This window comes from Opisthocomus hoazin, chromosome 15 (genome assembly GCF_030867145.1).
Source record: "Opisthocomus hoazin isolate bOpiHoa1 chromosome 15, bOpiHoa1.hap1, whole genome shotgun sequence".
Taxonomy (NCBI): Eukaryota; Metazoa; Chordata; class Aves; order Opisthocomiformes; family Opisthocomidae; genus Opisthocomus; species Opisthocomus hoazin.
In genome coordinates this window covers 17,850,582-17,873,841 of record NC_134428.1, presented here as the reverse complement: position 1 = coordinate 17,873,841, position 23,260 = coordinate 17,850,582, and the positions used below count along the sequence as shown (strand labels likewise).

The 23,260-nt window shown below is 39.1% G+C and overlaps 1 protein-coding gene across 2 annotated transcripts in view; it reads right to left on the bottom strand.

Annotated features, from left to right (window-relative positions):
* LMTK2 (lemur tyrosine kinase 2) overlaps positions 1-23,260 on the bottom strand; it is a 44,743-nt gene that overhangs the window by 10,286 nt on the left and 11,197 nt on the right. For both annotated transcript variants that reach the window (XM_075436349.1, XM_075436350.1), the window contains exons 2-10: positions 19,160-19,284; positions 18,168-18,312; positions 15,972-16,045; positions 15,342-15,460; positions 13,852-13,939; positions 5,835-5,968; positions 2,536-2,620; positions 1,797-1,918; positions 188-337 (exon numbers count right to left, since the gene is read on the bottom strand). In XM_075436349.1, coding sequence (XP_075292464.1) covers positions 188-337; positions 1,797-1,918; positions 2,536-2,620; positions 5,835-5,968; positions 13,852-13,939; positions 15,342-15,460; positions 15,972-16,045; positions 18,168-18,312; positions 19,160-19,284 — 1,042 coding nt within the window. The remainder of the gene's footprint in view (positions 1-187; positions 338-1,796; positions 1,919-2,535; positions 2,621-5,834; positions 5,969-13,851; positions 13,940-15,341; positions 15,461-15,971; positions 16,046-18,167; positions 18,313-19,159; positions 19,285-23,260) is intronic.

The window sequence follows — 23,260 nt, the reverse complement described above, 5'->3', positions numbered from 1 at the left end:
AACAAGCTAAGGAGTAACAATATCACTGGCAGGAATTTCCATCTATAGCAACTCCTTTTACTCTTCTCTAGGGTTTCTTTGACAGAAGCATGATTCCATGTAGCAATTTCAATATATTAAGATAACAGAGTAATCTGAGAAACAACTTCAGCAGCTTTAAGAATAAACAAAAACATTTAAAGCTTACCATCTATCTGAGTATGGCTGTTCCAGACGTGGCTTGAAGAGCTTAACCTGCTTCTCCTTTATGACATGGGTTAGGACTTCCCTGTCAGAAAAGTCCGAGTAAGGCTGAGCAGCATTCTCAAACAGCTCCCATAACGTGACACCCAGGGACCTGAAAAAGAGCAGCAAATGACTGTGCATTCTAAGAACTATTTTAAAGTTGCCTTTCTAAGAAAGTAAGCATTATGCAAAGCATAACTGGCAAGAAGAAACAACTATCACTCTCCCATCGGCTCCGCAGTAACTTCAGAACCTGTTAACTCTTTTTACTTGACAGAATGCTAGAAGCCTCAAGAATAAAGTTGCCTGAAGGCAATGACAATGCAGGCAACAAAATATAAAAGGCTTCAAATTATTGAACTATGGAAGAAACCCCCACATATTAAAAAAGTAGAAAGTGCCTATTTAGAGAAGATGAATAAACTTTATGGTTAGTCCAACAGTAGGAAAATCTTTCATCAGACATTGCAGTTATGGGTCAAACTGCTAGAAAACTTGTCTTTGCTTCAGTTTTCATAACATGGCTTATTTTTAAGCTGTAGTGGTCAGAAGCCACCTCTTTTCCTCAGTGCTGTATACATACTGTATACAACACTAATTACATTTTCAGTGATTAGAGTTGATGCTGATCTTTGGGCAACCTTTCCTTGCTCAAAATGCAGAGTAACTGACTCCACATGTATGACAGTAAAATAATTTAGACTGGCAAGGGAAGGAAGTCATCTAGTTCAAACCCAAGCAGCTTTCCATAAAAGGCACACAAATTTAAGTTGGAAACTTTAAGATCCTGGCTGCTTGTAGTTTAGATGAATAGTATGATCTGAGGAAGCCTGATTAAAAGATGCAAGGAACTCAGTATTTAGATCATTTCTATCTATCCCACTTGCTTTCTGCAATTCTACATTTAAATTAGCAAACTACACCTAGTTTACTTTTTAATATCCTTAGAATACAAAATCAGGAATTTAACTACAATGTTTTCAGAAATGTTAGCCTAAGCCTCAATTTCCATTATCCAAATTTACTAGCACTTGAGAATTGAAGTGGCAATTTCAAAAAAGTTCATCTTCGAGATTTTCACCAGCATTTGTCTATAAGGTCTTTGGTAGCAGAGACCACCAGTTAATTGCAGCCCTCGAATGCTGCAGCAAGAAATTAAGATCCTACTGTTCTACCAATGGAACTTAACCAGGCTCTAGCAAGATCAACTTTTTATGTCATCCACGGCTATTATATTACTGGAAAAGTCACGTACCATTGCCTTCCTTTAGAAACATTTGAAGGCATTTGGCAAATACAGAGTAATTGCTTGTATTAGTATAAACACATATTCTTCTGCTAAATATTTTTTCTTAATCTAACTGTTCTCTCAGCAGATTTCTAAGCGTCTTTTCAAAGCAAGGTATAGTTTCAAGTTTGTAAAGATTAACCTATTATACATCTGATTAAATAAAAAAGCAGTGCATCACGCTAATATTCAGTTTAGCTACAAATATTATTCACTCCTTTGTGTAACATTTAAAAACACATTCACAAATCTCATTGTAATTGTTTTAAAGCCTACTACGTACCATATGTTACTGTATTTATTTTGCTCTGCTGATAACAGTCTGTCTTGAAAACTTGTTACTAACTCAGGTGCAGTCCATCGGAGAGGAATAAATTTCTTCTCGTCTGTCTCAATGTAATCTTCCTAAATTATTGATAAAACAGAAAAAGATTGAACAAACGTTAAATCAACCTCCAGAAGTTAACAGTCCTTTCCTTAATAAGGTTTTATGTGATCCCTATGCAAAAAATTAGAATTAAAAAAATGAACTCAATTTTCCCCAAGTAGCAGAGAATAATGCTATAGAGCAGAGGCATTCACTGGTCACCGCACAATAGAAAAACTGAACGCTAATTTATTATTGAAGGTTTGGTACTCAGAAAACGCTTTTAATACCTTGAATTTTTCACTTTCTTGATATATTTAAATATTTTGAACATTTTCATTAAGAAATGTGATTAATGTTTTATAAAGGAAAAATTCAAAATGAATTTGTGCATATTTTAGGACTACCATAAACAGGAACTAAAAATGATAGATATAACCAGAAGCTTACTTCTACAAGCATAAATTCCACTCCTCTCTAGAAAGGTCACCCATTCTGTTACATGAGCTCGCTACGGTTATTTGCCAGTTCTACTCTGAAAGTCTATTATTCAAATACAGGACAACCTAGTATAAGTTTATAACTTTAAAGTATGCTTGTTATAACCTTAGGTCTCAAATCCTAAAAGAAGTGGTATATGACTAGATTAGCTTACCTTATATCTGCTGAATCCTATACCATAATCTCCTACTTTGACATTTAAATCAGATGTAAGAAAGCAATTCCGTAAGGCCAGGTCGCTGAAAAGGCAAACAAATAAATAATGAGACCAAACCAAGAAGGCTTCAATACAAATTAAGACAAGCAGGTTAACAGAAATGACATTTCTTAGAACTGTCAGGCCACAACTTAAAGCATTAAGTGAAAAGCCAAGAAAATTCTAAAAATAAAATAGAATTTTAAAAAAATCACAGTTAAGCACAGTTATAGGTTACAGTAGCAACCAGCAGGCCATAATAGGAGCAGATCAGCAATACAAAGCAGCTAGTGCTAAGGATTCAACATCCACGCTACGTACACTTCAGCGATTTTATTCGCGTGAGCTGTAGTCCAATCCCATAGACCTCAATCCTGCTAATGGCTGAGCAAGTTAGGTGTGAGAAAGGCGTGCTCCTGGAGCTGCCTTTCTGATTCTCTTTGAATGAAATTAAACCACTCCATGCACTTCAAAGGACCAGCTCATACTGCAAACCTAGGATTTCAAATGTACAACTTTGATCCAAACTAAATATTAAGATAGTTCTCTTGCTGCTTACTTTTTCATTAAGTTTTAGAACCTATACAAGCCAACAGTTGATCCTGTATCTCACTGAAGTACTGTGGACACCATAGGTCTATACAAACACTCATCACTTTCAGAAAAAACAAACACTAATAGGGTGTCTCCTTAGAGTAGACTTACTGGACAAGATTCATTTTGTGGCCACAAGGATATGATTGCCCTTAGGCCTTTCCACAATTTCAGAAGAGAATCACTTTAGAGCCACACAACTGAGCAGAATCTGTGTTCTGGAATCCAAATAAAACCAAATATAGTGACAACGCCATCTGGTTAAAGATTTTATACAAAAAACCCTAACCTGTTATGTTGTCCTTTATTAAAAAAAGGACAAAATGTAGTCACTTCTCTAGCGTAGTAAAGTATACTCTTCAGCATTCGAACTACCCACAGAATTTATATGCAATTATTTCACTCTACTAACAATCCTATGATGTAGATTAGTTAGACCGTTCACATGCTAGAGGGATGTAGGTCCCTCTTTACCCAACACCTGCCATTGCATGTCTTGCACTTCAATTGTCATGAGCAAAATCTACCAACAATTCAGGTCAGGCTTAAATACTTCACAATTTACAATATGATACTAAGCAACTAGTAACATCTTACACCTACTGTTAAGTTCCTCTAAATAACAAAACCATACATTACACATGAACTAGAACTACAGATAGTCTTTGGAAAAAAACATCAGAAAAAGTAATGTATTTCATAAAAGTCCTTTAATGAATCAAGAAGCTCTTAAATACACACGAGTTGTTTCCAGTTTCCACCACAAACCAGACCACGAGTACTTCTAGCCAGCAGTGCTGCTGTAATAATACCAAGAAGCAGTTACAGAAAACCCACTGTGCAAACTCAGAAATTCATGCAAGTTTAATGAAGCTGAATGCTTACTATGAACAGTAGCTGTGACAGTTAAGAGCCCCGCAGACTAATTGCTCACATATTTTGCTTCTCAGCTTCACAGAAGGGTACCAGACAATTAAGAGCACTGGAAGAACTCTACCATTCCTTCGATGTGGCTTAAAAAAAAAAAGTGTCTCGGAAGCACAAATGGTCTGAAAGCCACACAGTTTCCCTTCTTCAAAGAAAGGAGAAAATGTTTTTCTTTCCAGAGTCATTGAATCACACAGGTCAGAAACATCTGTAACACTCAAATACGCCCTAAAGCTTTCCAACTTGTTTTATACTATTTAAATAAATATGCTGGAAGAGAAGAAAAAATTTGGCTGCTTGAGTTTACCACTAACAACAAAATCACTGATGCTGGAGCTTTACCACTTACTCTGACAGCACCAGGATAGTGTTGCTAGAAGTAAACATTTACAATGAGAATCTTGCAGATCCACAGAATAATTATTTCTCAAGTTTAGCTGTATATCACTGAAAACGTACTGTTAAATTTAATACCTACAGAGCCATGCTGCTGCAATACAAGAAACAGTGATCACTCAGTTTGACAGGTACAACTGGTACTACCTTAATAATTTGAAATTGTTAAACAGATAAAAAGAATAGCTCTGCCCCTCAGCCACCAGCTGAGTTCAGGCTTTGATGTTTTCTCAGGGTTTTGCTGTTGTTTTACGCCTGCACCTTTTCAGATTTCAGTTTAATAGTTCAGCTTCTCCCTGAACACAAGGTCTCTGGTTTCTCCAAGCAGCAAGATGTGCACTGACAAGCTCTAGCACAAGTCCCTAACTTGCTCAAAGGGATGATGCAAGTCCTGTTTCTACAGCAAAGAACAGACTGACCCAACATAAGACCCAACTAAAGTAAACCATCTTGTGATACCCAAGGTTTCATCAGGTAAGCCACGTTTTGGGAACATGTACTCTTTAATGTTTTAGTCATTACAAGTCTAAGGTTGATGTCTTCCAGTTCCTTAACACCTTTTCATTTAAAGAAAAAAAAAATTTAATTTTGGCATATTTCTGAGCAGCTAGTTTCATAAATACATTTTCCTCCAGGCTTTTACTACTACTGCCATTCTTTCAGTATCGACTTCATTAACTTCGATTAAAGAAATCTAGCATTCCACCCCCCCCCCCCCCCGATTAAAACAGAATTGTTCTCCCATTATGATTTCTTCCACATACGACTGCCACCATTAGCAAAGATTCAAAGGTTACATGAGTAATAATTCAGGGAGAGAACACCTGCCTCATTCAGATCTTTCACCTAAAGTCAGCTTCTCCCTTACTGCATTACAAAGTCAGCATTTTTACATTTTTTCCATTCTCAGTAGCAAAGGTAACAGATTAGCAAACGGAACTTCTAAATTGCTATACTCTAAAAAAATAAACAGCAGGTTAAGATTCATTCTAAAAAAATTGTACTATCCTCCCCTCCCCAGCAAACACAACAAACTTAACTTGGCCAAGAAATAATCAAACAACTGCTTCTGCTGGATTGGCTTCGCAGCAGGTTGTATTCTACAGGCTGCAAACCTGAAGCAGTAGGTGATCAGCTTTCAGCCAGGTGGGAGCTGTAACACCACACCACTGCTGTTTAACAGGCAGCTTCCAAGCCGTGAGGGCGTGATGCTTAGGGATATGCTAGTCAGAGCAAAGTTTGTTAAAACAAAATCTTCAATACACACGAACTGTAATGAAAAGATATACATGAATTCTAGAGTGCATCATAACTAAAAACAATTTATCTGGAAAGCATACCTATGCACAAAATTATGTTTATGCATTACAGCAAGTCCAGCAGCAATCTCGCATGCCATTCTCTGTAGCAGCATTATCTGTGAATCTCCTTTAATGTGTTCCTGCTCATTGCAGATATAAGTTTTCAGGTCACCCTGTAAAAGAAGTTGAAAATACTTATCAGCCTTGTACGTCGGTTGCATCTGAAAAATATTTAATAAAGCACCAAGTAACCACATTTGTGCTTAATAAAAATCTCATCAAGTTTCCAGTCTCCATAAGGATTCTTATACAAGTCATGTAAAGCATATGGCATTGTCCTTTTAAGTGTTTTTAATCAAATCATTTAGTAATTAACATTCTAGATCAGACTGCCACATAAAACCTAACTGTCATACAATAATACTTTCCATTAAAAAACAGTTTGATGAGCTTCTGTTTTTAAGTTAGATGAGTTTTTAAGTGCTCCAAATCAGCAAAGCTGACTGCCTGGAATTTGCAAGGGAATGGAAAGGAGAGATCAGAGCAAAGGGTTTCAGACATCGCCAGCTCACCAGAGCTTTGGACATAGAAAGCACTGTCAAACACCTCCCTCCAGCCAAAGACCTCGGGGGATAGCAGCTTTACTGAACCGAGGCAAAGCTGAGCAACAGCCACATAATTAATGAGCCCACAGAAGCACTCCATAAAAAAACCCAGCAGCTTTGAAATAGAGGGGAAAATAACGAAAGGTTGTCAAACAGTCAGGAAGAGCAAGACTACAGTAAGTGAATCCAAGCACGGGAAGAGAACAAGTTTCTCATGCCATTATTGTTCTTACTTCCACAGTCAGACTTTTAACCTAGCACTCCTATGTTTTTGTTATTTAAAATGGAGAATTTCTGTAAGTTTAGTAAATTATTTCAGAGGGTATTTTTGTACTGAGACTGCACAAAATACACCACAACTTGTTTCACCAGCGTAACATTCTGTCCATTGTCTGCCTGAATCTTGGCCCGGGAAGGAGACTGAAGGGAAGTCTTGCGATGAGCAGACAAGGCAGCAGTCTGCACTGGCTAAACAGCACTCTGATGTTCAGAAGAGACTGAAAACCACTCAACTTCCTGTTTCTCTGGTGCTCATGTACATTGTGGAGCTCTAACCAAAGCATCTTATTCCTCCTTAACATGGTTAATTGAGGATGACAATTTACAATTCTGTCAGTTCAAGCAGTCGATGACTGTGTGGTGCATTAACACCTAACAGTGCACTAACAGCTGAGGCAACTGGCTGGACAGTCACAAACCTGCGTTCTATTTAATCAAATAAGCAGCAATGGAACAGTCAGTCTACTTAAAATCAGACACTACTCCTACATAAAACAACTTCATTTTAATTTTTTAAAACATGAATAGATTCTTCAGTACACACAAGCAGCTATTGTATCTTCATCTGCTTTATACATACTACTTACGCTGCAAGTAGCTATAACACCTTGTGAGAAAGCCTATGTAATTTGTAATACTGTTTAATGTTGCAGAAACCTTCATTACATTCTCTTTATCTTGTTTTTAGCTACCAATTATGTAACATTTATGTATTTGCATCCTACAAAATTACATTTTAAAAATAGTTTCCTGAAAGATTCTTCTGATTTACAATTACAACTTTAACATCATACTGGCTCATGTATATATGTATAAACATTACATCTAAACACAAACACCCTTGCTGGAGCAGATTTACCAGAGCCAAGTTCCAAAGAACTACAAAACGAACAGCGTCCGTAACGCACAGATTCCCAGTCGCACAGCCCATCAAACAGCAGCAAGTACAAAATACCGAGCGTAACTGACTCTAGGTGGCAGCAAGGGCCTGAAGAAATCAAACTCTCCAAAATTGTTACTCATTAAAAACAGCAACTGGTTACTTAGGGTTTGGCCCAGGTGGATTAAGTTCCTAGGATGCCTGAAGCTCACCAACAAATTACTACTTAATGTTAAAATGCATTAGTAACAGCAGGGCTGGGTGGCACCCCTTATTTACTAAATAATCCACACATAGGCACACCTCTTTGTAAGAAACATAACTTGTATTAAATCCAGCACCTTGAAACATACTGGTTCTACTTTCCCATTGTATTCTAATTCAGGCTACAATCAAGGTTAAAAATATAAATGAGGTTTTTTTGGTGTTACTTTAAAAGGACATTGCTTATACCAAACTGGGGGGAACCAACGAATACACTCCAGTGCTGGACTGCCACCCAGAGGGACCTGGACAGGCTGGAAGAAGGATCCAGTAGGAACCTTACAAAACTCCAGAAGGACAAATGCAAAGTCTCACAGCTGGGAAAGGTAAAAGCCCTTCCAACAGCATAGACCAAGGACTGACCAGCTGGGCAGCAGCTCTGGAGGAAGGAACCTGGGGATCTTGGTAGACAGCAAGCTGAAGGTCAACCACCTGTGTGCCCTGGTGGCAAAGACTGCAAGCAGCCTCCCAGGCTGTCTCTGCAGGACCACAGCCAGTAGACCAAGGGAAGGGATGACCCCCTTCTGCTCAGCACTTGTTAGATCACATTTAGATCTTGTGTCCAGCATCAGCTGCCCCAAAACAAAACAGACAAACTGGAACAAGCTCAGTAGAGGGCCACTGAGACAGTCAGGGGGCCAGAGGATTTCACCATGAGGAGAGGCTGAGGGAACTGGGCTCATTCAGCCTGGAGAAAGGAGGACTTTGGGAGCACCTGATAGCAGCTCTCCAGTACATATGAAGTTATTAAAGACCAAGCCAGGCTTCTCACTGTGGAGCATGGAGGGATGATGAGAGACAACAGGCACAAACTGAAACACGAGAAGTTCAGACTAAGTACAAGGAAAACCATTTTCCACACGAGGACACTGGAGCAGAATTCACAGATTGCCCAGAGAGACTGTGCCGTTTCCATCCTGGGATGTCTTCAGGATCCAGCTGGACAAAGCCCTGAGAAATCTGGTCTGACCTCAGGCTGATGCTGCTCTGAGCAGGAGGTTGGAGTGCAGACCTCCTGAGCTCCTTACTAGTCTGAATTACCCTATGATGCTTCCCTGCCTACAAGCAGACAGCAGCAATACATCAGTACTACTCCCATACTATTTTCTCAGTCACAAAACATCCATCTATTGGAAAGACTGTTTAACACAGTAAATATCAAAGGTTATACATATCCGAATAAATACAGTTCTGCAAAATTCATTGCTTGGGCACCTAAATGTAAAAATAATCATGTCTGAGGACGGCTCCACCTTCTCTCCACATTCCTCTGCCACTCTGCCTCTTCCCTCCTCTCCTGGGACTCCACGAAGAACAAGGATTCACCCTTCCTCCCATCCTTCTTGGTTCCAGCCAGGATCAGTTCAGCCGTCTTTGTAAGTCAGTCTTAATATGCTTTTTCGCTGTAGCAGCCAGAAGCCAGGGGCATATTTACATGCAGTACTCCTCAGTAGTTTTCTTGTTTGTGCAAATTCCATGTTTGGTTCACATGAACACCCAAACAAATAGCTGACAACTTCTTAAACCAGTAGGTACTGATGACAGGGTTTTAAAAGTGTGAAGAGGTTACCAAATTATGTCTACTGAACACTTTCTACCAAGCTGGAAGGCTACCTGCCAAGTCCCCCAGTACCGCATAACTGCCCCTCTAAGTTCTTAGACAACTAAAAATGCTACCCCTGCCTCCCGCTCCAAGGCTGCGTTGCAGTGTAAGTACCTGCGGTCACTACCATTAAAGTGCCTGAAGGTGGTGCATGGCATAGAGCACCTACATCATCAGAAAGTTGTTTGGCATATGTAAGTTTAAGAAATATTAAACAGTTCTGAGAGCACAAAGTCTTTGAATGCAACAGACACTAGACTTCTGAAGTTGTTGTCAATTGTCAACTCCCCCTGCCCTTTTTTTTTTTTTTAAAGCCACACACCACTGATACATCTACTGTCTGCCTGATACGGACATCGACTACGATTATTGAACAGATTTGTTGAACTCTTTGGTTAATTTTTCATTGCAAAGATTCTTTTTTGACTTGAAGGTAATGTTTTCAAGCTACAGTAATTAGAAAAAGCCCCCAAAAATACAGAAACCACCACTGCATGCAGGCACCTTCCATCAACAGCAACATCCCTAAAGCAGGCTACAGGGCATTCCAGGCAAATACTGCATCCTGCTGATCTCATCTGCTCAGGGAATTGCAAGACTTGAAGAGTTTCTGTAAGAATTTGATAGGCAAATCAGCCTCACAATATAGATGCTACTTCCACATTTGAATAACTTTCCTTTGCTCATAAATTATGCCAATCCATTAGAGGATTCGCTGTGCTGACAAAATGCTGGCCGCACACGGCTGAGTAATACATTCAAGTTAATAAGCCAGCTACCACTATTTTTAACCTAGCATCATTCTACAGTGTTTAACAGTGAACAGTTAACTATTCACAGAAGACTGCACCAACATACTACATAAACTAATACGGTGGGGTGTGCAGGGTTCAGAACTTATTAAGCATTGCTTTTTATATTTACTATTTTTTAAACAATTTTAACACAGGCAAACTAGGATTTAAAAGCTTTAAATCACTTATGTGCAACTGACCTCTCTTGCTTCTTGCCCAGCTCCACAAAGCAATGGACACAGAGCAACCTGGATTACGTTATAAAATAGGCTAAATGTTAGCAAATGCAGTTACTGCATATACAACCAAGCAATCTCGAGTAACCGAAACCTGTAAGTAGTTTCGACAGCCAAGAAAACAAGTAAGGCAGCCTGCATGACATTCAGCGTTGCTCTGGTATCTCTGCACTACAGTTTCCAGTGCCTCTGATCAAGACCTTTCAGTGCCAAGGAGTTCAAGAAGTGATAATCCAAGAGCGCTGCCTAAGCGGCCAAGACAAGGTCAAGCGGCCCTAAAAAGGCTACGAATCCTAGTAAGAGAAGTCACAGAAAGGGGACGTGCTGTGACAGGCTATGAATTTGAAAGAGTACAAAGAAAACAACCACTGTACCCTCCGGACAGTGTTGGTCAGTAGAATAGCCACATTTTTCATTACTTTATATGCCAAACTTGCAAAATGAGGTCTACATTGCCGAAAGAGCCTCAGAAGAACTTGTCATCTGAAGACGTTCAAATGCCCTATCCAACACAGCTGACATATTTGCCATCTTTTTTCTTAACCATCTTAATCACACAAGTACAAGGGATTAAAACAAGTTTATTCTTTGTTGTATATACATATACAACACTAGTAACATGAGGTAAAGAGCTTCAGCATAGCATTATACTACTGCTAGCAAAACAGGAACATGTTTCTCACCTTCCCATTTGAGCAACACAGTCACCACAGACACCAGAATGTTTAGTCAACCACTCCAAATGCGCCTGCCCCTATGGTCTTTCTGCTGAAGAATCAGACTCTTGGGTGTTTTCGAGGCACCTCCATACCCCCTGATTTACCCAATTTCAGAAAAAAGTACAAACAAAGCTACTAGCTTTCAAGATCACTTACTGAAAGGCTGAAAAATCCAAGTAACTGCCATCCCAGCCACAGTGATAAAAAGCAGCTTCTAGAATACCAGCCTACTGACACTCCACTAAAAACAGCCATCTAGCCGTACCTTCTATTCCACATTCTGCCTTCTGGCTTCCCTCACATTTTTCCCTCCTTCATGTCTCTCCTCTCCCCTCACTCCAATATTGCTACCTCCCACACTAGGCCCTGGGACTACCACAAGAACTAGTGACATACAGCAGTACTGAGCTAACTTACTGCACTCGTCTCAATCTCTGCATAAAACTATTCAAGTGAACAGCGTTTTGTCTGCCTAGCCCCTGTATATTTGTGTGCACAGTGAATAAAATACTCTGAGGTCTAGGAGATACTCAGCTCTACTAAGCAAGAACTCTTCAAGTGAGCCAGACTTTCAGAATGAAAGTCATGTTTAACTCACTACAACAGATAATTTTCAAAAACAAGTTTTAGTTCGCTTGGAATAGAAATCAGCACAGACATTTATTCTCCATTCCAAAGAAATTACCTAACTACATTTGAATTTATAAAACTACCACTTTGACTGTCAAGCTTACTGCCCCCTGATAAAGTGAAGAAACTATTTTATCCCCTTAAGTAAAATCCTTTCCAGATTACTCTGTAGAATCATGACAATTTCTGGTACTAATCACCCGGCATCAAACAAGGATATTATTTTTTTTTCTGTATACTTAAAGTAGGGCAATTTTTAAAAGTTACTCCATCTTCAAATTCAAAGTTGGATTAAATAGCATAACTATTTAAAAACATGGCAGCAATTAAATCTGATTAAATATTTGGATGTATATCTGTTAGACTATAAAATGCAATTCTCTTTCAAGGATCCTTTTAAAGAACCTCCAAATTCAGTAGCAGATTTAAAATCGGTAAGAAGTATTCCACATCTACATATTAAAAAAACTACCTTAGGCATCTACTTTTTAACTCTTAGCAAAAACAGGACATTTTACTTTGATCAGTTACTTAAAAAGTTCAGGTGGTTCTTCCATTTAGAAAAGAATGATTTTATCAGCACTTCTGCCTTATTAATTTACCACAGCTAATAAATTTGAGCAAAAGAGCAGTAATGAAAAATCTAGTTATTTAAGGTCACAAATTAACTGATGTTTCTCGAGAAAACTCAAAAGTTCATGTTAACTCGTATTTAAATTGCTTGAGATAACTGATGCAACTAAAACTGTATTTGTGCACCCAAGTTTAAAGGGAAATTCTGTAGTAGTGAAGCTGATAAAAACAATATTGAATTTTATAATGCAAACTATCTCACTCCTGAAAGACTTATTTCTTAATAACATACACATACACTTCCCAGTTCATTTCTATCTTGACATTTTTCAAGAAACTCTGCTTAATCATATCTAGACCACAAACTTTAAAAGTAGCTATTGAGCCAATGTTTAAATAGGCAGCTGGAGTTCCGGGTTGGTTTGTTTTCAGTAATGCATTACACTACAATCAAGCAATTCAAGTCTTTTCAGATCACAGATCCATCGCCACATCCAAATTTTAGTGTCCGAGGACTCTGTGCACAGTTCAAAGTTTCTACACATGCATACCACTCTCTCCTCCCACCACCCATGTAAATGCCAACACACACCCAGGACCACAGCGGCTGAGCAAGGTTTTTGTGCAACTATCCTTCCCATCTTCAGTGGCCTTCGTGGCACCACCAGCAGAGCAGAAAGCACGGAGAACACCCTTCACTGTGCTCTTCATGCTTCTGTTGGTGTTCAGGAAGCATAAGGCAGTTGCTTGGGGGTGACAGGGAGGGAAAGAAAAGAAGGATAAGAGCAGGGAAAAGAAGACTACAGTAAAAGAAAGGATCAGAAAGAGAACAGGATGACACTGCAAATTCTAGCTGTTAGAATACACTCATTACTGACTCTTGAAGTGAGCCCACCATTGCATTTCAGCTCAAGCTGCACAGCATGGGTAAAATTTGGGCACTCTGGAGGGGCAGCAGGCAGAAGGGAGGAAATTCTTTGTTTCCTCAGTTAACATTTTCAAAGAAATGGTAATAAAAGCACATTAAGGCTGCATAGACAGCAAACAGAATTTAGGATGTGACTGAGTGTGTGCATGTGATACTGGACTGCAATAAAAAGCTTCCTTCTGCGACCTCCTTTGCCCTCCACACTCCCTGTTACATGATGTAGGCAGACTGGCAGAGACTGGTAATTCCGTTATCAAAGATGGAACAGAACAGCTATTTTCCTCTTCAGAACATTCCACAAGCACCTAGAATTTACAGGATTAATTGAAAAGAATATAAACAACAAAATTACTCCTGTGGTCTGTCTCTAAACCAAAAAGCGCCTGTCTTCTGAAATTCTGGTTGTTCAAAACATTTCCCAGAAATAAAACAAATCACTGAGTGAAGGGCAGTAAACAGAATCATAGAATAGAATCACAGAGTACATTACATACAGTTTACACCAACAGAAAAACCACCACAGCCTTTTGTATAAGTGCACTTACCAAGTCACAGAACTCAAAAACTAGGAGATAAGGAATGGCTTCCACACATTGTCCAATACACTGGAGAACATTTGGATGCTGAAGAATGCTGGAGTGAAAAAAATACAGTTACAGCCAGAGAGATCGCAGTATACATTATTTGCAGTATAATGCAACACAGTGAAATCCCCAGTAGAAGTTTCCACACATAACATTGGCAGGGGGGCAGCAAGAACAGAAGGTGCAAGTATCCAAAGCCACAGTCTCCATTTGCACCTTCGTATTGCTGCAGCATATCCCTGAGAGCAGCTGAAACTCCAGAGGACCTCAAAACCACCAAAGCCAGCACTGCTACAACAAAGTCACACCCATCCTCCCACCACCCCTTACACCAAAAATAAGTGCATGCAACTGGTTCATGAACTAGGGCGAAAAACTGATCTGGCTAAAACCTAAACCTTTTTTTAGCCTGGTTAGTTCCCAGCCAGATCAGTTACTTTCCCTAAATCGCTTCAAAAACACTTGTGCCAATGCAGCAGAAGGCATGAGATTTCTTCTTCTGACAACTGCCAACAATTTAAGCCTAAATGGAAAGATAACTAGGACATTAGAAAGCATGAAGAAAATAAAGCGTGCTCTGACCACTCCCTTGTAGCACATGCAGGCAAGGTACACCACACTATGAGGTCTGTCCAGTGAACTATAATTTGCTCCTCTTCTCCAGCCATCTACAACAGCCACTAACATGCGGCAGTTTGCTCTTCAGAGAATCCTCACTATTCCCAAAACATGGGAAGAGAAATTACAGTTCCTTTAACACACCAAATACCTTTCTAAAATGCAAAGGCTCAACCCCTAGAAGCAAGTATCCTCCAAGCATAGCACAAGAGGAAGAGAACACCAAACAATCTTTTTTTGTTGGCGTTTCCACTTAGATCAATGATTTCACAGTTGTAGAGTACACTGGGCTGAAGGTAGTGTAATTCTGTTTGAGGTTTTTTGTGCACAAGCCTCGTTGCAAGCTACCTGAACCAAATTAGTTTTTATCCCTATGTTGCAATTATTTTTTTGAAAAAGGGAACTTCAAAGAAATTAATGTGTATCTGATAGCAGACAAAGCGTTGTCAGCTCCCCTGCTTCTAACAAGAAAGCCAAGCACCGGAGTTAAACCTCAGTTCTCAGGGGCAAGTAATCAGGCACAAGGTTAGTTTGCAACATTGGGAGTTTGTTCCAAACAGCTATAGAGGGAAATCTAATAAACCAAACCAAGCGTGTTTTCCAGTCATGAACAATAGCTATCAAACACATTTAAGCAAAGAGCTTATTTTTATTTCTAAGCAAACTCAACCTTTGCTCACTTTGGATTGACTGTATTTCAGTTTTTGAAGACACACGTTGCAGTTATAAGGGAGGTCAACTGGAGACAGTGACACTGAACAAAAGAAATGTCCATAATTCATATGCAGTAGTATGAAGTGCACAAGTTCATCAAGCTGTGAAACATTACTTACTAATATGGTTCTCCATTTCTTAAAAACTGTTCTTGCTCCTTGGGACCTGCGCTTGTCTTCAACTCCTTCACTATTACCCTTGCTACACTAGTGCCTGTGAAGATCTCACCAAGCAGAACCTGAAAAAAGATAACCGTTGTGTCTTTAATCAGAGGGAAAAAACAAAAAAAAACTTCATTTTCCTTTGCAGGGAAACCCCAAAAGCTAAAAACCTGCTGTTAGAAAGATTTTATGGCTTTTTTGTCAACGTATGCAGAGCTTTGATAATTAAACACCCATATTTCACACATCTGCACAAGTGACCTACACATCAACTTTCAGAAAACATTATTTACTTAAGGGTTTTTTCCTAGAAAAAATTGGTAATAACAGGAACGTATTAATTCAAATCCATGGAATTAAAATGTCTATCTAGTAAATAACTCTAGTAAGAAACACCACGTAAATTAAAGCAGCACTGATTAGTGCTATGATTCCAACTAAAAAGGGCATGCAAGGAAACATCTAATTTTTTCTTGATGCTTTTTTTTTTTTTTTTTTAAAAAGTACCACTTCACCGGAAAAAGTAGCCTAGTTAGGTAGGAATAAGACTCAAACTGCAGTACAATACTAAAAAACAAAACTTCTCACCTTTCCAAACCAGCCATTTCCAATTTCCTGGATGTAGTTTAGACTCTGACGTGCAACTTGAGACTTTGATCCATCTGTCACACACAATGAAACAAACGCAACACGTATCAAACCACTCGGATGGCCAAAGTCATCAACTGTTGAGGAAATAATGCAAGCTCCTACAATATTTCCAAATTATTGCATACATTCAGACTGAGCAGCAACAACTAGTTAGACATACAGAAAGTATGAAGGTAAGGTTGTGACAACAGTACAAGTGTAACTTCTCTCAGCTCCAGCTTCTAAACCATACTGGAATACACCCCCTACAAAATCACAGTGATTCTCCTCATTACATGTAAACTTTTACATTTTTATTACATTCCGTAAAAAAGCAAAAAGGCAGAGTTCTAATTCCAATATAAAAGTGCATCACACCCTGTAGTTGGGTAGAGCAAATCACAGAATCATTTAGGTTGGAAAAGACCTTTAAGATCATTGAGTCCAACTATAAACACAACACTGCCAAGTCCACCACTAAACCATGTCCCTAAGCACCACATCTACAAGTCTTCTAAATACCTCCAGGGATGGTGACTCCACTGCTTCCCCAGACAGTCTGTTCAAATGCTTGACAAACCTTTTGGTGAAGAAATTTTTTCCTAATATCCAATCTAAACCTCCCCTGGCAGTACTTGAGGCCATTTCTTCTCGTCCTGTCACTTCTTACTGGGTAAAGAGACACCCAGCTCACTACAATCTCATTTCAGGTAGTTGCAGAGAGCAGTAAGGTCTCCCTCTCCCCTCAGCCTCCTCTTCTCCAGACTAAACAAGCCCAGGTCCCTCAGCCGCTCCTCATAAGACTTGTTCTCAAGACCCTTCACAGGCCTACACCTTAAATAACCTACTTAACAGAAGTTTTCTGCGTAAACAAAAGTAGAAAACCCAAAACAATACTCACTGCTTGTACATCTTAACATTTATAAAGAGTTACCATTTTAAGAGAAAGGGTTTGACTGCTTTACTCCTCAGCCCAACTGCCCTACTTATAGCTACCATCCGGAAGGAGGACATTTTCCAACTGAAAATACTTCACATGAGGAGCCCAGAGAGGGAAAGGACAGAAAACGAGATCCAGATCTTGGCAGAGGATGGACAGCAACAACAGTAGACTCTATACCAAAGAAGAGATTCAGTAGCGTTTATCCCTTTGCTGCCTAATTGCTTAGGAACATTAATAAATCAATGTACACAAACACTTTCCATCATTACTACTTGTCTAACTGCGAATTCTAGCCCACATTTTTATTTCCATAAACCACATTCACACCAGTATTATTTTACCCAAACAGCTATAGCTGTGTAACACATTGTCTACATGCTCCTAAGCACAAAGGAGGCTGTATCAGTAGAACTACATTTTCACCAGCGTAACTTAACTCAAGTACACTACCTTACTTCAGGCAAAACAACTTCTAGTGGCAGAAAATATAGTTTTAACAATTATGGCAACGTAGAAGAGCTAACAAAATTTCTCACAAATAGCTCTCCCTTACTCATTAAAACACTGGGGAGTAAGATTTCTTTTGTATTAAAGATACATTGACAGTTTCTTGAAACTGGTAGGTATAGAAATTTTACTAGAAGCTTCCCTGAACATCTAATGATCCAACAACACAAGCAATACACGTAAAAATTTTATATAAAACCTTTCACACAGGGAAAAGAAATCTAATGCTCTGTCTTACCAACATCACATTTACACCATGAAAAGTCTACAGTGACATCAAGGAAGCGATGCAGCTGAAACCGAAGCACTGCTATCAAGTAAGATAGTCACTCTTGCTTCCAGCTAAGGCTAACATCCAACGACAACTTCGCCATAAAGACAACCACCACAGCGCAGAAGTCACTAACGTCCTACAGTTCTTCAAGCCCTTTATCTATAGGGGCATAATGAAAGTACTCCAGAGAGGTTTATTTAAGCTAGTTTCACTCTCTTAGGCTACCTTACATGGCACCCTGCCATAAGTTCTTATTTTTTAAGTAATATTCCACATTTTATCCTATACCCTACAAAATGTATTTACTCAGTTTATGTAAGTTTGTAACAAATTAATTTGTTACAGTTTAGTCAAACATCATCAGCTACACTCCTTTTTTTGACACTGAAATCTCCAACTTTTGGTTTTTCACTAAAAACCAGTACTTTACCTGTACGAGATGGAAACTGGGAGGGAGCTGGTAAAGCAATATTGGGAACTGAAAGAGTAAACACTTCTGCTGGAGACTGAACAGACGGAGTATCTTCTGCTGGAGGTGTAAAATCTATTTCATCATCAAAGTTATCTTCAAATTCCTTAAAAAAAAAATCTTCGTAAAAAAAGCTGATCTTTGTTTTAAAATTAGCACAAATACTTTCTTTTAGTTTGACTGAGTAATATTAAGGAGGCTTAGCTTTTTTCTAAGAACAGTGACAGATTTTTAGTTTTCTATTCCTTATTTTTAATTTATTACTGATTTAAAGATACTGAAGTATCAAGTATTGCTTTTAACAAAAAGGGAGTTTTTGTTTTGGTTATCTTGTTTCTTTAGGGTTTTGTTTTGTTTTGGTTTTTGGGTGGTTTTTTTTTTTTTTGCTTTAAATGCTAACCCTGGCTTTGAATGAATTACCATGAACTTCTGAGGCCAAATATTCTCCATTTACAAATGAGAGCAAAACTCAGTTTTAGGAACACCGATAACTAACGTTCCAAAAGTAACTGTACTCTGACGATAATTTCTCCCAAGAGTTTTTCTACAGTGGCTATGTATCTTCAGCATTCTTATTCATCAGGAGCATCTTTAACCCCATCAGCAGACTAAGAAAAACAAATTCAAATACACAGAAAAACAAGAAAAAGGTTAACTAGAGCAAAATTGTCTCAAGGGTATATTTTCACTACCAATCCTAACAGCTAGTAACGATTTTAAAAAGACATTAAAGATCCTTACTGCAGCATGGACCAACTACTTCAAATAAATGGCTGCAGTAAGGTATCACAGCACGCAGAAAGACAATTGCTGGCTGTTTCAGAAGAGAGAATGCACAGTGACACTGAGAGTCAATAACTGCAGAGCATTAGCACAAATAATCAAGTAAGTATTCTGGGTATCAGAATGCAGCTCAGAATGCCGTTTATGCATTTGTAACTTCAGATGCTTACCTTGAAATCTATCTCAGGGTCTTTACAGCAGGAGACACAGTTTGCAAGCAGTATTACCAGTACTACTAGAGTACATATAGACAGAATCACAAAAGATGAGGAAACTCCAGCTGTAGCTCCTTCTCCTAGAAATAAACATGTATGTAGTATTATATAAATACATTTAGCATTTTAAGAAGTTCTTTCAAAACATATTCTCCATCTGCATTTATTTAACAGATGGGCTTTGAACATTTAACTCTGTGGATACAGTCAAAAGTAAGAGGAAACTGAACAGAAAGGACATACTGGCAAAATATCTCTGTGCTCTACCACATGCCTGCACCGTCCTGGACTTACCTGATTCGAGTTAAGAGACCACAGCCAACCTGATTTACCAGAGTAGGTGATGAACAGTGATACTCCCAAGCCTCAGTATTCTGTTTAAGTTGACAAATTTACATAGATATCTAAACATGGATGGCAGAAATCTGGTCTTTTTGAAAACATAACCCATGAGCCAAAACACCTGTCCGAAAAGAACAGGCAACTAGAAGAAATCCTCACTTAAACTGTGCACAAATTTGAAATGTATTACTATAAGGCAGTACTGCCTCTTTCACTAAATGCATCCAGGACAGCCTGCCAAACATACAAAGCCTTTCACAAGGGCAACACATCTCATCAGCTCCATCCCAATTTCCATTTCTTGTCATTCATTAGGTGATTTGTCTCCGTTTCAAGAATTTTATACACGATCCCTAACCATTTTGCAAATGCATTTCCAAATAATTGTCAAAAATTTTATATGTAAACATTCTACAACACATTTTCTATTATTAAGTCAAATGATTATTACTCACACAGGATCAAAAGCCTCAAATGGCATTTTATAAAAATGTTCAGTCTTTGCCAGGGGAATTAAGCCTCTTTTCATCCCTGCTTTGATCTTAAGTTGAGAACAAAGATATGTAGATGCCTCGGCGACTACAGCAGCATCTTGAGGGTTTGTCTTTGCTGCTGCTGTTGTTTCTTTTTAAACAGGTACTGCCATGGGGATCGAAGAGCAGCTGGACCATATCTCAACAATATATCTAGATATCACATCAGTGCTGAAGTTAAACAATGTCCGGTGACTTAGACTGACTAGATTTCTTGGAAATGCCCAAGTATCAATGGGAACGTCTGGCAACAGAACACAGTATAGACAAAGCCTCAAAAATAAAGAAAATCAGAAGTTGATCGCTTGTTAAGGGGAATACAAACTTGTCCACCTACCTCTTACACCATCAAAAAACTACAAAAAGTAATTAAGAGGTTTCCAGTAAAAGCTACAGCTTTTTACTGTTTTCCACAGAACACTTAGATAATATTTACTTATTTTAATTACGGGTAAAAAGCAAATTGACACAATCAAAATCCTCCTTTAAAAAGTGTTCGCATACTGTTGGAAGATCACATATTTTCTGTACAATCAGTTAGGAATATTGTCTATACAACAACAGAAGTTAACCAAAACCAGAAGGTTTTCAAACAAGTGATACTATTTCTAGTTTCCACAATAGCTCTGGCATCCCAGCCTCATTAGAGAACACGAATACTCCATTTCTAGATAAGTATTGTTCAAACACACATCAACCACGATGCGATGCCGCTCACCACCTTTTTGTCAAAATTCTGAAGAGGAAAAAAAAAATCTCTGCAGAGGGCTCTCAACAGAACAATTTATATTCATTTAAATCAAGTCCTCTACATAACACCCACGTATTTTTCCATTTGTAAGCATCGACAAGAAAAAAAGGTAACAGCTGATTTGTGTTTACTTTCTTCAGATGTTCAGTAACTTAAGTAGACTGAAAACTACCTAAACCACAAATGTAAGCGTTTTATGAAGTCATTAGGTAAATTACTGTAACAAACACACACAAGCAACAGCTTCAGATAAAACTTAAGATTCCTTTGAACTTCTAACTGAAGCCAAATAATAAAAGGTAGCTCTACAACAAAAAAGTAAACATATTTATGTTACCAGCTATTACTAATTACTATTTTAAAGACATTTTTCCAAAACCACCGCACCCAATTACCAAACAACTTCCTCACCTTCACCACCAATTTCACCGAAATGAGAAGTCAGCTCACCGCAGACCATCTGCTGAACAGACGCACATTCTCCCTGACTAATAAACACCCGCGAGCACATCACCACAATCCCAGCATCTCTTCCTCCCAGTAGGAGCTCAAGACTCCTAAACCCCCCAGAAGGTTTCATCCAGTGTACCGGATAGATTTGGGAGAGTTAGCCAAGCAAAAGTAAATCACTGCACGATGAAGTCTGACACCAAGAGTACGGTTTATTATTCGCAGAATGCATTACTAGCATGTCTTAAAAGACTGCATTCGAAGACCAATTTCAGACTAGATTCTTATGGAGGTATAAAGAACCTCAGCTGTCAAGTGTATAAAACACTAAAAAAAAGCGATCAGACTTATGTGGGGTTTATGGTACACTATGTCATCTCCTTTCAGATGCTCACATGGCTAACATGAATTTTAGCTTCTTCCTGTTCCCCACAGGAGATAAGCACTATCACTTCTCATCAGCATCCTCCTCTGCTCCAAATATCGTGTCTTCTTCTAGATGGTCTTTTTTACCAGGCTCTACTGAAACTTGGAGCAATTCTTCAAAATTTACTTTACTGCTATCCATCTTACCGACAAGGGGTCAGGTCTTCACAATAGTTGTGTACATCTATAGTAATTATATCAGCTGGTATAGTACAAGATGTTCTCTGCACCTACAAACTTCTCACCCATGCCCTTGGACTATCACAACTACAGCACCATGACACGTATTTACCACGCTCACTCCAACTTAGGATCACACTTTTGACTCCCCTAAAGTTACAAGTTATCACAGCAAATCCAGCTAGAAGGACTCAAGCTCCTGTTGGTCTTACGCCGGTTTTCATACAATCATAGAATGCTTTGGGTTGGAAGGGACCTTTAAAAGCCATCTAGCCCAACCCCCCTGCAGTGAGCAGGGACATCTTCAGCCAGATCAGGTTGCTCAGAGCCCCATCCAACCTGGCCATGGATGTTTCCAGGGATGGGGCATCAACCACCTCTCTGGGCAACCTGTGCCAGTGTTTCACCACACTCATGGTAAAAAATTTCTTCCTTATATCCAGTCTAAATCTGCCCTCCCTTAGTTTAACGCCATTGCTCCTTGTCCTATCACAACAGGCCTTACTACAAAGTTTGTCCCCATCTTTCCTATAGGCCCCCTTTGAGTACTGAAAGGCCACAATAAGGTGTCCCCGGCGCCTTCTCTTCTCCAGGCTGAACAGCCCCAGCACACAGTACTGCAGGTGGGTCTCACCAGAGCGGAGTAGAGCAGCAGAATCCCCTCCCTTGACCTGCTGGCCACGCTTCTTTTGATGCGGCCCAGGATACGTTTGGCTTTCTGGGCTGCAGGTGCACACTGCTGGGTGATGTTGAGCTTCTGGTCAACCAAACCCACAAGTCCTTCTCCTCAGGGCTGCTCTCAATCCCTTCATCCCCCAGCCTGTATTCATACCAGGGGTTGCCCTGACCCAGACACAGGACCCTGCACTTGGCCTTGTTGAACCTCATGAGGTTCACATGGGCCCACTTCTCAAGCTTGTCCAGGTTCCTCTGGATCATCCTGTCCCTCAGATGTGTCAGCTTGGTGTCATCTGTGAACTTGCTGAGGGTGCACTGTGTTTTTTTTCTGGTTTATTAAACTCAAAACGAGACATAGTGAGCACTAACAATCATAAGTTAGATACACTGCACAAGTATTCAGCTATTTTATATGAAAAGACAACATCTTTTGGTTGGAATTCCTTCTGTAAAGAAAACGGCACATTTAACAAGCCTAAAATGTGTTTTACACAAGCTATGCTCTTCCCTATAACATAACCATCGCCTTTAAGTGTCCAGGGATGAATACAGAAAAAAAAATACTTGCTGCTGTTCATTACGTTACTTCCTAACCTTACAGACCTTTTATAATTCCCAAGTAAAGAAAGTGTGTGAACCAACCGCAATCCACTGGAGAAAGTAATGAAGTTTCAAAAAATAGGAAAGCAAAGATCA